This window comes from Notolabrus celidotus, chromosome 1, assembly GCF_009762535.1.
Source record: "Notolabrus celidotus isolate fNotCel1 chromosome 1, fNotCel1.pri, whole genome shotgun sequence".
NCBI lineage: Eukaryota > Metazoa > Chordata > Actinopteri > Labriformes > Labridae > Notolabrus > Notolabrus celidotus.
Genome location: NC_048272.1, coordinates 27,548,558 through 27,564,267, shown reverse-complemented (window position 1 = coordinate 27,564,267; position 15,710 = coordinate 27,548,558). Strand labels below are relative to the sequence as shown.

Sequence of the window (15,710 nt, the reverse complement as noted above, 5' to 3'; positions counted from 1 at the left end):
AACTAGTGTATTTTTATCACAAGGTCATGAGTGATGTATTATCAGTTAATGAGAAATAAAGAAATGTGTGGTGTGAGAGAGGCAGGGCGGAGGTAAACACACATACACTGAGAGACACACTCATTTCACCTTTCAGAAGGGTTTTTTTCTGGCCTGCGGTGAGTTGTCCTGCGGTGATAAGAATAATGGTTTTGGAGCTATGGCCTACAGAGACCCACCTCCCATTCCCTCCTGGTAGATAGTTGAGCTGAAAGGTTCAGCCTCTCCCATTGTCCTTCCTACATCTATAGCACACAATGAGGCTTAGCACTGCCCACTTAAGGGATAGTGGTATGCTCGTATTAAGGGCCACTGCAGATCTCTGTGATAACTGTCACTGGGGGACATATATAGGGCAGAGCGGTGGGAGGAAAATGACTCTTGTATATGAACATTTACAAATTCCTCCAACAGGAGAATGTCTTTGAAGCCCTGGAAGAAAAAGAAGGGTTCGTATTTAAAATATACTTAACCATTCGTTTGATGGGCTTTGTGGGTGTGAAAAAAACAGCACAGTAGGGGTCCACTGATATTCTTCGTTATTTAATTTCACTTCAGGTCAGAGCTTCTCTTGCAGCAGAGAATAAGTGCGAATGGGTCCTGGCTGAAATACGTTCCCTCACTATCTCTGTGATCTCAGCATTTACAGTGTTAGGCAATGAGGGACATCAAACGCTCTAAGGAGGAAAAGTGGAAAATGTTAGGTGCAAATGTATTAGTCATGTTTTTAATTGATTTACTGGAACAGGCCAAGGTGACTTCAAAGCAAATAGCGTTTGAAAGAAACTGAGATTTGTTGCTTTTAAGGCAGGGCTGCTCTCTGAAGGCTCAGACAGCATTTGTCTGATTCAAGTACCCATACATGGAGCCAAGCTCAAACTAGGATTGTAACAGCCTGACAACAAAGGAAGGGATATTTTCATTGGTGGGTGGCAATACAGAATTAATGATAAATGTTGGTATCCATCAGAGTATGTAAGACTCTTTAAAGGCAATGCTCTATACATTTGCTCCATTGTGTACAATGTGACTTTTACTTAAAACTGCAACACTTTTTTCTTACAAACATTGTATAAAATCAATATCTGAGTGTAAAAGAGGTGAGTCATAGTATCAAACACCTCCTCTGTCTCTCTTAGATAATGATGCATTTTACTGCTTATCAATATCAGCTCATAGCACCTTTTTTGTTTAACTTAAATACCTACCCAGCACCAAACACCTGGCAGTTAGTCCCTCGCTAACTAGGTTCACTTTTAGAGGATTAAGACATTAAATAACTAGATATATATTTTAATGAGGGAGTAGGGATATTCAGAACTAGATGTAGAGTTGTACTGACAAAGTTAACAAACCTATTTGATATGAGCCAGTCCCCTAAAAGGCCCAAATATGGAGCTCGCTGTAAGGTTTACTTATTACTAATTATTTGATGTGTTTTTTTTTCCCTGTCTATAGAGATGGTATAGTTTTTTATTCATTATTTTATTTTACTTTGTTTATTCTTTGAAAAAAGTGCAGCGTAATTATCGTTGATCATGACTTACACTGTAAGTTTACACAAACACTGCTCTTTTAACTTTCTGTGTCTGACACTCAATGTGAAATGTTTCCTGTTTAATCCTGTGGCAGTATGCATTGATTGCAGTTTTGTGTGCCTTATTGTCCAATGCTTTCAGTTGGAGAAGCAATTATCTGCATAATGACAGCATCAGCATCCTGCTCACAACAGTTTGTCCCTATTGTCTCCGTAGCTGTGCTCTTCTGATGGCCCTCATCTGCTTTTAGGGCTTGGCCCTCTGAAGGAACCATCCGATAACCACTTTTGAATGCCGGTTGACAGCAATGAGACCAATTACTTTCATCAGTTACTTGGCTTATTGATCAGTAGGTTGACCTTTACAGCTTCAGATTGCAGCATCTGTCTGAACAGTGACTTGGACATCACTTTGGCTTATTGTTTCCTTCTCAGAAACTCCCATCTAGGATCAGATGAGTGACAGCTTATGGCAGAAAGTCAAATATCTCTTTATACGCAGAGTATATAGACAAATCAAGAGTAAGACAAAGAGGTAATGTGGCAATCAAATGATAGTAGGTCATGTGGTTGACCTTTAAGATGGCTGTGATCTCCTCAAGAGGAGAATATGGGGGAGTTAGTTGCTGGTCTTGGTGACTAGAGACTAATGGCTGGCCTTGGCCTGTCGCTTGGCCCAGGGGTCTTTGTAGTAGAGACAGGATTAGAGAGAAATGGATGAGAGCAATGGATAATGAGGGAGATCTGTCTTAAGTCTAATCATTGGCTTTAGAGGACATGATCTGGGCTGCTGAGAGGAGGTGAGAGCAGATAAGAGGTCTGTTTCTTGTTGTGATTACAGCTTTTATCACCAGTGAACATCACGTATGTTCCTATTGTAAGCTGCTTGGTTTACCAGTTTATTCAAGCAGAAATGCCATTCACAATTCTACATAAAGATAGTGTAGTTTCAGCAGACTTGAATAAGACAACTCATTACTGAAACACACTGATATACCTTTTATCACATAAAATTTAGCGTTGCCTTTTCCTCAGTTCTCTTAAATTAGTCTGTCAGCCGTAACAGATATTTCTGTTCCTCTCTAAGTGTGTATTTGTAATGCTAATTAGCCCAATTGTGGGGAATTCAAATCGAGATGCTGAACACAGCAGCTAAACAATCACCAGGGAAAGATGCAAACACTTTTATGCTAATAACATAAAAAGAAAAGATGGAGGGGAGAAAAGAAAGAAAGAACCAGAGAGATGAAAGGGGCTCCTGGTCCACTCAGTTAAGTGAGGGTGATGGAGAGTGGAGAGGGATAGAGATAAAATGAGAGAACGTAAGAGGAAAGGGGGAGAAAATTAAAAGCTGATTACCTTGTGAGTGAGTCTTTGCTTTTCTCTGAGGATGGGAGGGGGAGGAAGCCTGTTTTTTAGTCTTATAGTATTTATTAAGGCTAGTCTCGTGGGTAATCAGGAGCTACTAAAAATAACCAGCTGAAAGGTGCTGCAGACATAAACACACAGTCTGAGCACTGCTTATGTACTGTTACTCTTCGCTTCAACTCACTTGGCTGTTATGTCTCCTAGCCTAATTAGAGGATTTTCTTATTAAGATAAAAATGTAATCTGTTATCTCAGACCTGAAGTTTCTTCTCTGCATTGTACAAGGTGGGCAGTGAGGGCAATTTGCTTCCGACTAGAAAAAAAGCTTACTTGAGAATAATGGGTTTTCATTACCGTCATTATCCGCTTGAGTGAGGGTCACAGATATTTCCCAGAAGCCCCTTTTGTCCCCGGATCCTTGCCCCTAGTTTGCTCACATTCCCCTCATTGTCACTCTGCCCAGCTGAGGTCCCCCCACCTTGCTCTGGGCTATGTGAAATTATTATATTGTACTGGGAGATAACAGACAGCGTGTTGCCTTGAGGCACTTTCTTCGCTTCACCTCCTTAAAGAAGATATTGCTGTGATAAAGCGCAGCTCCTTCTCTGCTCACGTTAAATTGAAGGGGAAGCCTTGAAGGCAAGGTCTGCTGTGTGGCAGCCAGATGAGAGGAAATCATATAAAGAAATTGTTGATATGTTTGTTTAGCTTATTGTGGTATGCAAAGGGACATTTCTAATTAGCATAACGCTATGGGAGAGGCCACAGCTCAAGCTTGGGAATTTCCTGTTTTGTTTGCTGGCTTGATTTGGATTGGGATTGAGAGCAGTGTTTTTCTGATTTAGCGTAGTCGGAAATTAGTGGGTAGCTGCTGAGGAGACAGACAGCCAAGTACAGGCAAAAAAAATAAATCAGCGATAGTAGGTTTGTCACAGTTCACAACAGTGTGAATTTGTACATTTAACATTTCCATTCATCATTTATAGATTCTGTGGTTATCAGTGATTTTTGAAGGCTAAATTTAGTTGTTTGAAAGTATTTGACATTCCCTTACTTTCATGCTTTTTCTTGTTATAGCAGACAGAATGAAAAAAATGGATGTTTGGTTGATTTACCTCCTGGACAAACGGAAAGAGGTCAGACAGAGACGGATCATTTCATCAAACCTGTTTGTTCAGGTCACCAGAATCCCTGACGTGACCTTAAAGGGGGTCAATCCTGGCCCACCTGAGGCCAGCACGTATTGACACACTGGTGCCCCCTAGCTGCAGTTAGCTTAGACAATCTCAGCTTCACAAACAAAACTTCACACACACACATAGATCCACACAGAGAGGAGAACAGCTCCTGGGCTGAATGGTGGTGTATTAATCACAGTGACGCCTGGCACTGCGATCTGTGACCCAGTCTTTTAATTGCATCCGCTCTGCTTTGCTCCTGCTTTCCCTCTTTATCTTGCCTCTTTTCCCCTTTCTCATTCCTCAAGCCTCCTCACGCCTGTGCCCATGAGAGCAGGCTAATGCAGAGATAAGAGGAAAAGGCCGAGGCTGTGAAAAACCCAAATACTCTACCCAGAAAAGTGCCCCAGCGAAAACTCACAGGACAGGGAATGCACTTTAACAGGCTGAGACTCAAGCTATGATGTAGAGCAAGGCTTCCTGTGAAATGTGATAACGTGCAGGTGAGGTGGTGTGTAGAGGAAAGCCAAATATCTGTGAGGAAATCTTCATAATCCATTGAAAAGCTGTGACAACCTCTGAAAATATGTTGCCCACACAACATGCTGCATGTATTTGCAGTATAAAGACTCTCTCTGTAGCCTGACAGCCTAGTAGGAGCCAACCCAGGAGGACCTTTCACAGCTGCTCCTCCATACCTGCAGAATGAGGAAGGTGACAGAAGGAAAAACAAAGGTGTGATGGGGTGGGGGCGGCAGGACTGGTGGGCGGATGTTGGCCCTATAGATGTGACAGTGCACTTAGACTGAGACAAGGTTTTGTTCAGCCCGTAAGTGCGCTGGCACCAGATAACAAGCATGTGGTGTTTAAAAAGTGAAACATGAGCGCTGATGCACACAAATGCAGGTTGACAGAACCTCCTCTCCCACGCACACACATACACACTCATGAGAACGCAGTGAGTCAATGACATCCATACCCATTTATGCATCAGCTGTAATAATCGTATATGCAAAGAGCTTGTGTCAAACACTCCCACTCCAGTGTCCCTCTCCTCTCTCACTCTGTTTCTATCTCATTCACTCTGGCCCCCTTGCACGCACAAGCGCACACAGTGATACACACACACACACACGCACGCACGCACGCACGCACGCACGCACGCACGCACGCACGCACGCACGCACGCACGCACGCACGCACACACACACACACACACACACACACACACACACACACACACACACACACACACACATACTTGAGTCGCAGTGGTTTCCTTTTGTAAGAGTGAGCTGTCTGAGGGAACTGTGTGGGCTTTTGTTAAAACAGAGAACTGCAGAGGCAGAGAAATTCATTTCCAACTGCGACAAAAAAATACCTTTTCAGGAAAGTCACATTGTACCTGTAGTGTTTTAAAAACAGCAACATGTAAATTGCATTAGTTATAAGCATTCCTGCCGGGCTCAGTGGGTTGGATTTCAGAAGAGTTTAAAGGGTTGTGGATGTTCTGCACAGGGTGCCTCAGGTTTGGCTTTAGATTATGAAGAAGCTGCATGTTAGTTTTGATAAAACACAACATCAAAAAATTAATTTGACATCTTTACTTGCCAATCAAGCTGATTCTGCAGTTACTCGGACGCCCACTGAATGGTGTAAACTTTTCTGATTTATTTTGCCTTAAGTCGCTGGAAGACTAATATGACTTAAATGTCTGTAGTAGATTTTTAGCTGCTGCAATGTCACTGTCAGGTAAACCGTGTATGCTCAGTCATTTTTCATGTTTAAACTTACACTTGAGGATTAAATGCACCTTCAGGGATTTTTTTAATTTATCAAAACCATTTAGTTCCCCAATGAGAACATTTAAGAATTCTTGGCTGTCAAGCTTAAACAGGGCTCCCCCGTCACTCTCTCTCTCTCTCTCTCTCTCTCTCTCTCTCTCTCTCTCTCTCTCTCTCTCTCTCTCTCTCTTCCTCTCTCTCTCTCTCTCTCTCTCTCTCTCTCTGAAACCCTAACATTTTGAAGATAAAGTACAGGTTTTTATACAGGACTTAGATTGTTTTAGCTCGTTGCTAGAAGCAGTGAATTGTCTTGTATAATTCAATGGTCTAATCTCCTACTTAACAAATCAAGCTTTTAGTGCATTTAGTTTCACTGAGACCCATCTGATGCAGTTTGTTATAAGGGAAGTAATTCAGCTTGTTGTGAGTGAGATCAGTTATCAGAGTAATTAATACAAATTATTTACTATTGGATTTATTTTTTTGTTCTGACTGCTAATACTATTGAATTAAATCAGATTCTTTTCTATAATCCTTGAATTTGAGAAGTTTTAGATTTTATTTGCTAAAATTAAATTTAAATTTAGGATAACTTGGGATCAAAATTCTAGTTATAATAAAGTGCATGCCCTCTTTGTAAGACATCCCTGTAGCCTCTTACACCCAGCATGTTCTGTGTTTTAGCAGTGTTGGTTTACTCGTCAGCAGCCTCTATGCTGCTGTCTATCACAGCCTCAGTCTGGCAAAAATACTGTTATTTGCAAATTGAGTGGGTGGCGTTGATTTTCCTGCTGGCTTGAGGAAAGCGACGGGGCACCAGAGGGAATGTTTACTTAGCACTATGCAGCGACTGGGATGAACAGCTCCTTAACAAAAGCAGCTCCATATGCTCCATTTGGATCTGGATCCTCGTGATTTACCTGACTCTCTATGAATTGTGTGTGCTGCAGTCAGACTTTGAACTTAAAGTTTTTTTTACAACTGTGTCAGCTGAAGGAAGAGGATTATTTATGTCACACCAATCCATAAATGTACAGTGTGTTTGCTGTCAGACATCTACTTTTAGCCACTGCAACCAGAACCCTTATCCTTATTTATAGACCTTTCAAATCACAAAAGTTAAAGCACTTCAGCTCAAATGAAAGCAGAAGCAATAAGTACAGAATGTGACATGCAGAATAACAGAAGTCATAAAAAGCAGGCTATGAACAGTAATAAAGGTGTTCGATAAAAGGAAGTCTATAAAAAGATTCCTCTTAAAATTCACCTGCTAAATCATAAAACCACTTAAAAAAACAAGTGAATAAATGCTCAGATCAGACTTTGGTGACTTTGACCTTTTTTGTGATGTCTTCTTTTCATCGCTTTTGTTATAGTGTCTCAGCTCCCTTTAACAAAGGTAATAACTGACCCACCAGGGTGCCTGTTTTTATGTCTGGCTGAGCTGCTGGCTCAGACTGGCTGTCCTGGTTTGCATGCACAGAAAGAGCCTCGGTCTGCAGGGAACAGAGGAGGGGGAGGAGGGGAAGAAGCACAGATGGGGGTAAAAAAGGAGGAAATAAGGAGGATAAGGGGGAGAAGGGTTAGGAGTTGTTCCTAGAGGAGAGCAGGGAAGTTGAGGAGACAGGTAGGAGGATATGACAGGAAACGGAGAGAACAGCGGGGAGGGGAGAGGAGGCGTGCACGGTCGACAGGTGAACATGGTGTAGGCGGGTGCACAGCGATGAGGGAGGCATGCTCCATGTGGATGCACAAAGCAAGGTACCACCTGCCATCTACATTATTCACCTGTAATGTTTCCGTACAAGAGCTGTTCTGGCCTCCTCTGGGGTATTGTCGTGGATCTACAAGCAGGCAGAGACAAAGAGCATAAATGTGCCTTTCTCCCTCTCTTTCTGTAGTCAGGTGTGTGTGTGTGTGTGTGTGTGTGTGTGTGTGTGTGTGTGTGTGTGTGTGTGTGTGTGTGTGTGTGTGTGTGCGCGTGTGCTCTCGGTGGTGGGCAGTCACGGCTGCTTGCCCACTCTGTTTTAGCTGTGTGTGTGCCGCGCTAGCCGCTCTGTTGGACAGCGTGTTCTCTGCCGTCCAAGTCCAGAGAAGAGCAGCCAAGCAGAATGACACCAGCCTCAGCAGCCTGCCAAACACTGCTGTGGATGGCAGGACACACTAAAATATACAGGACACACTTACACAAACACACCCACACAGGAGCATACACAGTCAGTACATGCACACTCACTTAGAAGCTTTCACAGGGAAACACAGAAGTGGACCAACACCCTGCAACAGCATACAACACACGCACGCACACACCTTCACAAATATCTGGGCTACAAAATAGAAGGACAGACGGCAAACACACACTCGCTGTCGCTTAAGCAGGTGGTTTAATACCCTTTTTGTTTTCTGCATTGACTGCCAACCCACAACAGGGGGACACGCACACACATTTACACACCTTTAGAGGTAGAAAGCAATTGACAGAATTGATCTTTGTGTCAGGAGGCTGCTGCAATAAGACACAATACTTGTATACAGTTTACACGGCTCTCTGATGAACTGCTGAAACGGCTGTTTAAGTAAGGCGATCAGCCTTTCCAAAGAGCTTTTCAGCCACGTCTGCACACTTCAAAAACTGCTCTGTATTACAAAGTACCATACAATGATTATAAAGTATTTAAATGCATGAATCAACATGCAACCCCATGTTTAGTTGCATGGTCCACTACCAGTTAAAGCTTTAAGCTGCAAAAATGTCACAGTAAGAAGTCCTGAAATTCTTTACCTTTACAGAGTGATGCATTTTGGGTAAACAAGGACACCCAGTGGCTTTTTTGTCAGACTTTCCATTTAGATGTTTTGTTGATTTACTCATGCAATCATAATGCAGAAAGCAAACTGAAGTTGGCCAGTGGAAGGGACAATAGTATGTAGCCCATGCCTAGCTCTGAGGAAATGTCTGCCTGGTAGTGTATATCTGTTAATATAATCAATAGATTTTAAAATTTTGAAGCCCTTTGACAAACGCACTAACCCACCTAACCCTTTAACATTCATAAAATAATTACTTGTGATAAGAGAATCTTGGCATAAAAGGCATTCATCCTTGTGCTTGTGTGTGGTTTTATCAGCAGAGATGAGCCTCTTTAAAGAGGAACAGAAAAGAACATTTATGATTAGATGCAGGAAAAATGTAAAGTGCCACACTGTGAAATAACTTTACTTGGCACATCCAAAAGGATTACATAGGAAACGTCTCCACTTTTCCTTCATAGCCAAAGGCCTCGGATGCACTCAGCTCATCCTCCTGTCTCTTCCACTCAGACCTGCTGCTCTAGATGAGCTGACCCGATGATCAGATTTAGTCCAGTGGAAGCATTGATTGAACTTGCTGTAAAATATTTATGTGATTTTTTTTTTTAATTCATGAAGGAGTGTGAGCTCACTGACCTTCAGGGTCCCCAGTTTAGAAAACACCCTGAAGCCTCATCTAAGGCTTCACATTTCAAGTTCAATTTTCTGCACAAAAGTATGCTGCAATTTGTCAAGCACAAGTTGGCAAAATGAATTATATGCACCAGAGAACAATCACAATAAATAAGCAAAGATTAGTTATCAACAGTGCTTCATCTTTATTCACTGTTTCTATTCCATTATGATGTGACAGTAATGAATAATCTGTGTTGGTGCATTGTGCATTAGTTCTTCTTGTCTTAAAACAAAGAACTTCTTATTTTGGAGGATGAGATTTTTTTTTATTGTTTATGATGTATATTCATAATTTATTTCTATCTCTCAGATTCTTTGTGCTACAGTATTGGCGTCTCCTGCTTTCTTCCTTTTATCCTTCCATCTCTCCCTCTCTGTGACATACGCATACACAATTTCTTTATCAGTGTCTCGTCTCAGCGTTGTGGTTTTCTGCTGCTTTCATCTCCATTTAACAGCGTGACAGATCAGATCCCACCAACTGATTTAAATGTGCCTTGTGAACAGCATTTTTAATGACGAGCTAAGCATTCATGAATATCTCCACGCTAAGTAGATGTGTTGGGAATCAGGGTCGTGGTCCCCGGCCCCTGGTGGGAACACACCAGTAGGCGGTGGATGGTGAACTGAGATGTGGCCTTATGCCTTCACAAAGAATCAAGGACTCTCTGCTAATAATGCACAACAATGCAAATGTCTTTGTGTGTGTTCCCATGCCAACTGACAACACCACAGTATACAGAGCAACAGACAGACCCTCGGAGACCTGACCAGTTTTATTGTAGAAGTCAGATGTAAATTAATTTATGCAACACACTCAAAGTAACTGCGCTTTGAACCACCACCTACACGTATGCACTCTCACACAAACACACGCACACACAGAGGCATTCATAAGCAGTGCTTTGCAGTGTCCTTAAGCCTTGCTTCAGCTGCTGCACCACAAGAGACCTGTCTAAGTGACAACAATTAGCCCGCTCAGTTCAAGCTAATTGAAGTCATTTACATAATGCATGCCTGCCATCACAATTCATCTGTGGACAATTCAAGCAGGTCTGTGTCATATTGTCACAGCCTGATGTTCAATCCGCTCCCCCATCCCTCGCTTTGATAAATGATCCCCAAAGTAAGGTAATCACTTATCAGTCACATAAGGTTCTCCGATGGCCTGTATTCTTTTAATGAAAATATGGATTGCATTTGTCAACACAGATAGATGCACACATTGTCAGAACTGTGTTTACCATCAGTCCCATTACGCAAGCAATTACTCAGAGGTTGAAAACAAGCCGCCTCATTTGTGCAATGCCGGGTTGCAGTGGCCACGAGATCTCGTGCTTTATTAGCCTGTTGTTCTGGAGCTGCTTTTGACAGGAAGCTGGGCGATAAATTAAATAGATGGCTTGATAAAAGGCGTGCTGTGCAGAATTCTTCATGCTGGATTTTTGAGAAATCATGCTGCCAAAGCTCATAACAGGCGATCTGTTCTCTCTGTGATTTATGAAATCATTTTGTCTTGTTATCAGCAGCCAGAGTTTGTGAGATCAGTGCATGTGCATTTCAACTTGGGGGTAAATGCGGCAAGGGATGGTGTATGTGTGAATGGTAACATAATAGATTTGTTAAAAACAATAATCAGTCATTCTCAGCATTCAAGTCATTGCATCATGCTGTGAAACATGGGAGAATGATGCTCTGAGTGTTAATTAAATTTGGCAATGGAATGAAAGGATTTTCTAGATAGTGGTGTCTGAGGCACAGTAAGTTTCTTCTGTGTTGTGAATGCTGTGATGGTGTATTCATGTCAGCTGTCACTCTAGGATCTGCACTGATGCACTTAACAACCTAACACCTCTACTGCCCCCAACACTTTACTCATAAGTGGCATGGAAAACCTGCAATCACCCTCTTTAACCAAAACATCCTTCCAAACCAAGCATGCATAGGCATAAGCTTCATTACACAGCAAACAGGAATAGCAGTATGGTTTTAGCATGAATCCCTGAATGCCGCCCATGCCTCTGCTCTGTGTGCTTGGCAGCAAAGCATGGAGCAGAACCAGCCCAGTCAGCCTAATGTGCTTTAGACCTTCTCTTCATGCTTTCCCCCTGAGAAGCCAAGGGAAATGCTGTTTTGACATCGCTATCTGTCTAGTTTTGGTGAAGAATGATATGAAAAAAAATTAGGTTTCCTCCCGTGTATTCTGGTTCAGAAACAGATAAGCAGTTTGTTTTGCCAAAGACGTCAAAGCGGGGAATCAAAAGTGATAGCCAAAGGGAGGAGATATTTCAAGATATGTCTTGATGGATGCAGGTTAATCTTAAGCCTGCCAGATGTGTCAAGGATTTGCAAAATACCTCATGGACTTAATCTCACTGTGCTGCTCTCTAATTCGTTCCCATTCTCCCATTTCTTTGCATCCTTGCAGTGAAGTTTGAGGATTGCCAGCGCAGCAGAGAGGTGGGCTTTGTCAGCAACGACCCCAACTTCAGCGTGAGGCCTGATGGGACCATATACACTGAGCAGGAAGTAGCCAACCTGTCAGAGCCGGTCCAGTTCATGGTGACAGCTCGGGGGCTCCATGACCCACACATCTGGGAGACAACTGTTAAGGTCGCCATGGCTGGACATCCTCATCCTTTAGCCTTGTCCAAGGTAAGGTGCAAAAACAAATTCAGGACAGAAAAGCATTGTAGCAGAGTGATCAGACCACTCTGATTTGTTTTCAGGATTTATAAAGAGTACCTTTCCAGGGATAGAAGGTGTTGAGACTGAGATAGACTCTGGCTAAGAGATGACATCAATTGAAGCTGCTGCATTTATCATTCGGTTTTTTAAGCATTTGGCTGGAGTTCCTGGTTCTATTTAAAACTCCTCCCTGGAAAAGCTTGGATGAGACGTCACAGTGCTTTATAATGGAAGATTACTGCTGCAAACCCAGTTAACTAGTTACATAATATACCAATTATAACAATTTAGCTCTGCTGAGTTTTTCATATAAATAACATATTTCACAGTATTATATCATAGAGATGTTGTGACATAAAATATAATAAATACTTTTCTTTTTAGAATAATGCACAATTTATCTTGTCATACCATAGAAGTTACAACAAGATAAGTTGGTTTTAGGAGTAAAAAAGCTTCCTTGGATCTGGTTCTGAACTCTTGGCATTTTGCAGTGAATTGTCAAAGTGTTGCCTTTTTAAGAGGTCCAGAAGTCAGTACACGAAATGTCTTCTCACAACTTTTAATCTGGGCAAAGTAGCGTACAAACCAGCAATGGATGTGTTTCAGCACAAACCAAAGGCAAGCATTGAGGAAGGCTTTGTGCTGAAACACATATGTTGCTAGTTTGTACGCTACTTGGCCCCAGTTTAAAAGTTTTGAAAGGACATATAGTGTGCTGACTTCTTTACCTTTTAAATAGCCTGTGTGAAGTTGTGCACCTGAAGAAGTTTTCAGCTGGAGTGTGCTCCTTTTTTTTCCTTTTTTAAAAAGTGCTTCCTTCTTCTTTGCAGCTTTTGGTTCCCATATGATCAAAACTGTGTATGACATATGTATATACTCAGTTGTGGTCATCAGTCAGACCTCTATAAAGCCCCAAGCACCCCCAAGCATTCAAATATCCCTTTAAAAATATGCATACTCTATCCTCCTCTGTGTTCAAAAACATGCACTAAATATAACTTTTGTAACTTATGTAATATTCCTAATTGTCACTTCTAATTCGAAAACATGTTGTTATAACTTGCTAGATGTTGTTTTAACAATTAACTTTTTCACAATAAAATAAATTATTGATTTCTTTTTCTGGAATGCTTTTGTTCTGTTCTCCATTAGCAGAGATCAATATAGAAAAGTTGCAGTTTCTCATTAAAGCCAGTGTAAGTTCATTACAGACAATAATCATTGATGAAGAATTACATAAATATCTACTGTACTTTATGTATAGTATTTGAATCAAGGATAAAATCAAGCTTTTTATTAATGTGATGCTTGCACACCTAGCCAGAGTTAGCCTGTGAGAAGAGAAACATTTAACAACCTGCAGTGATGTTGTATATCATAGCATCACTCGAACCTTATACGTAACAGTTCTTCATTAGTACCTGAAGTATTTTCAGCCAGTAGCATATGAAAAACAAGCAGAATAAGAAACAGGTATTTGAGGGTATCGGTATTGCAATCAAATTAGTGCTCTTGATTAATATGTCAAGCAGTATCTGTTCTGCTTCAGTTTGAAATTGTCGAAACAGGTTGGGAAATTAACTTGGCTGCCACACAAAATCGTTTTCCACCTAATCAACCCACAAATAGAGATTACAGATTCTTGTTTTAATCATTTTAGACATAAGTTACTGGCAAGTGTTGAAAGACAAAGCTGCTATTTTCACTTTTAAATATTCCAAAAGGATTTAGATTTGATAAGTGGATTTGAATTCAATAAGATGCTCCTCAATCCAAATCATAGCTATTTTTTTCTTTCTTGCTTTATTGTTTGTTAGAGAAAGTATATCGAATCTTTCTGTTAAAGGCTCCTATTGACAGTTAAGACAAGGAATGAATTTCACTAAAAATCATAAACATAAACAGACGTGTAATGATCAAAACTTTATATAGATGCTCTACATTTTGTAACAAGTAGAGACATGGTCTGTTTGATGACTTGGCTCTATTAGCTAACCCAAAACACAAGGCCAGATGCACACCCACTGTTACTGATGTTAACTACCCAACAGCACTCTGTTGAGCACTAAACCGTTATAATTTTTGCTGCTCTACTTGTTGGAAGCCATAGGGCTTAATGTTCAGTCATGTTTCTAATCATGACAAAAAGAAAGAACTCATGTAGCTAAAGCAATTGCAGCGTGGGAATTAAAATTCGGCCCACTCCTGGCAGTGCAATAATGGAGACTGAGAAATAATTGACATTGATTGAGCTAATGTTCCACTCTGGTGGAGTCTGCGAGGACTAGGTGATGTAGTTTCACTGTATAATTATGTTCCCTACATCATACAGCTAGAGAAAGATTCAATAATTGAACAAGAAACAAATGTGTTTTCTCTAATCACATGGAAATTTGAAAGGCAGCGTTTAGACGTAGCGTATATGTTCCTCTCAGGACACTGGTTACATGTATTTTTGTTGTTTTCTCCTCAGATGCAATGGTGCATTTAATCCCAGTGTGCCCATATAGCCAAAATACAATAAATTCTGTCACTTCGTGTTCATAAAATATTGTAATTGGTAGAATGTAGTGTTGACTGCATAACAATACACGATAGGAACAGAGGTGAAGCAAAACATATTGAGAAAACCAATTTCATTTGTGATGAATTTAATTTTATTATCGTCTTCTTTCTGATACACACAGCAAAGTGAGATACTGGCATTTCTGATTGGCAACGTTTCAAAAGTACATCAAATGTAAAGAGTGAAACATTGAGCAACAAAGCTGAAAAACTCTCACTTTTAAACAAGTTGTCCTCACTGACATCAGCTATTTACAGCCTGAGTGGGAAGAGTGACATTCACAAGCAATCATAGTTTTATTGCAGACTGCCTCAGTCTGGTTGACTCATTTATTTGTTACATTTTGTACTCTCCAGAATTGAACATTTATTAAACTGCCTTCATTTGGCATGATGGATGCAGAAAACCAGATATAGAGCAGGAGACAGTAGTCTGAATCTGTGAGCTGTCCTGATGTGAAATGGCCCTGCAGACAAGGCTCTGACCCTGTGGGAGAGGTCATGTTGATGTCTCCCAGGACTTCCTGTTCCCTGCTGCCTTCCGTGTCTCGCTCCTATAGTTTCAAAGTTTGTGCACTGTAACAAGAAGAAAAATTCTATATTAAGAGTATAACAAACACAGAGTTAAAAAAGTATAACCCAGAGCCAAGACACAAATCTATGGTACATTGGTGCTTAAAGCAAACTGGCTACGACAGAAGTAATATTTATCACTATAACATCTCATGATATGTTAGCATGCTGACTGTTGCTGTTGTGGGCGGCTGTGGCTCAGTGGGTAGAGTCAGTCGTCCATCAATCAGAAGGTTGGCGGTTCGATCTCAGTTCCGGCAGTCACATGCATACATAGCAGCTTCTACCATCAGTGAGTGAATGGGTATGAATGGGTAAATGTGACAAGTAGTGTAAAAGGGCTTTGAGTGGTCAGAAGGACTAGAAAAACGCAATTTAAGTACAAATCCATTTACCATTTACCATTTATTAGCACTTAACACAGTGTGCAGGAAATTTTGCCCATTGTATTTGGCTCTAATAAATGTAGTTGATAATAAAAATCAGATG

At 41.1% G+C, this 15,710-nt stretch overlaps 1 protein-coding gene across 2 annotated transcripts in view; it reads left to right on the top strand.

Annotated features, from left to right (window-relative positions):
- cdh4 (cadherin 4, type 1, R-cadherin (retinal)) overlaps positions 1 to 15,710 on the top strand; it is a 265,554-nt gene that overhangs the window by 172,208 nt on the left and 77,636 nt on the right. For both annotated transcript variants that reach the window (XM_034686336.1, XM_034686407.1), the window contains one exon: positions 11,821 to 12,047. In XM_034686336.1, the coding sequence (XP_034542227.1) occupies positions 11,821 to 12,047 (227 nt within the window). The remainder of the gene's footprint in view (positions 1 to 11,820; positions 12,048 to 15,710) is intronic.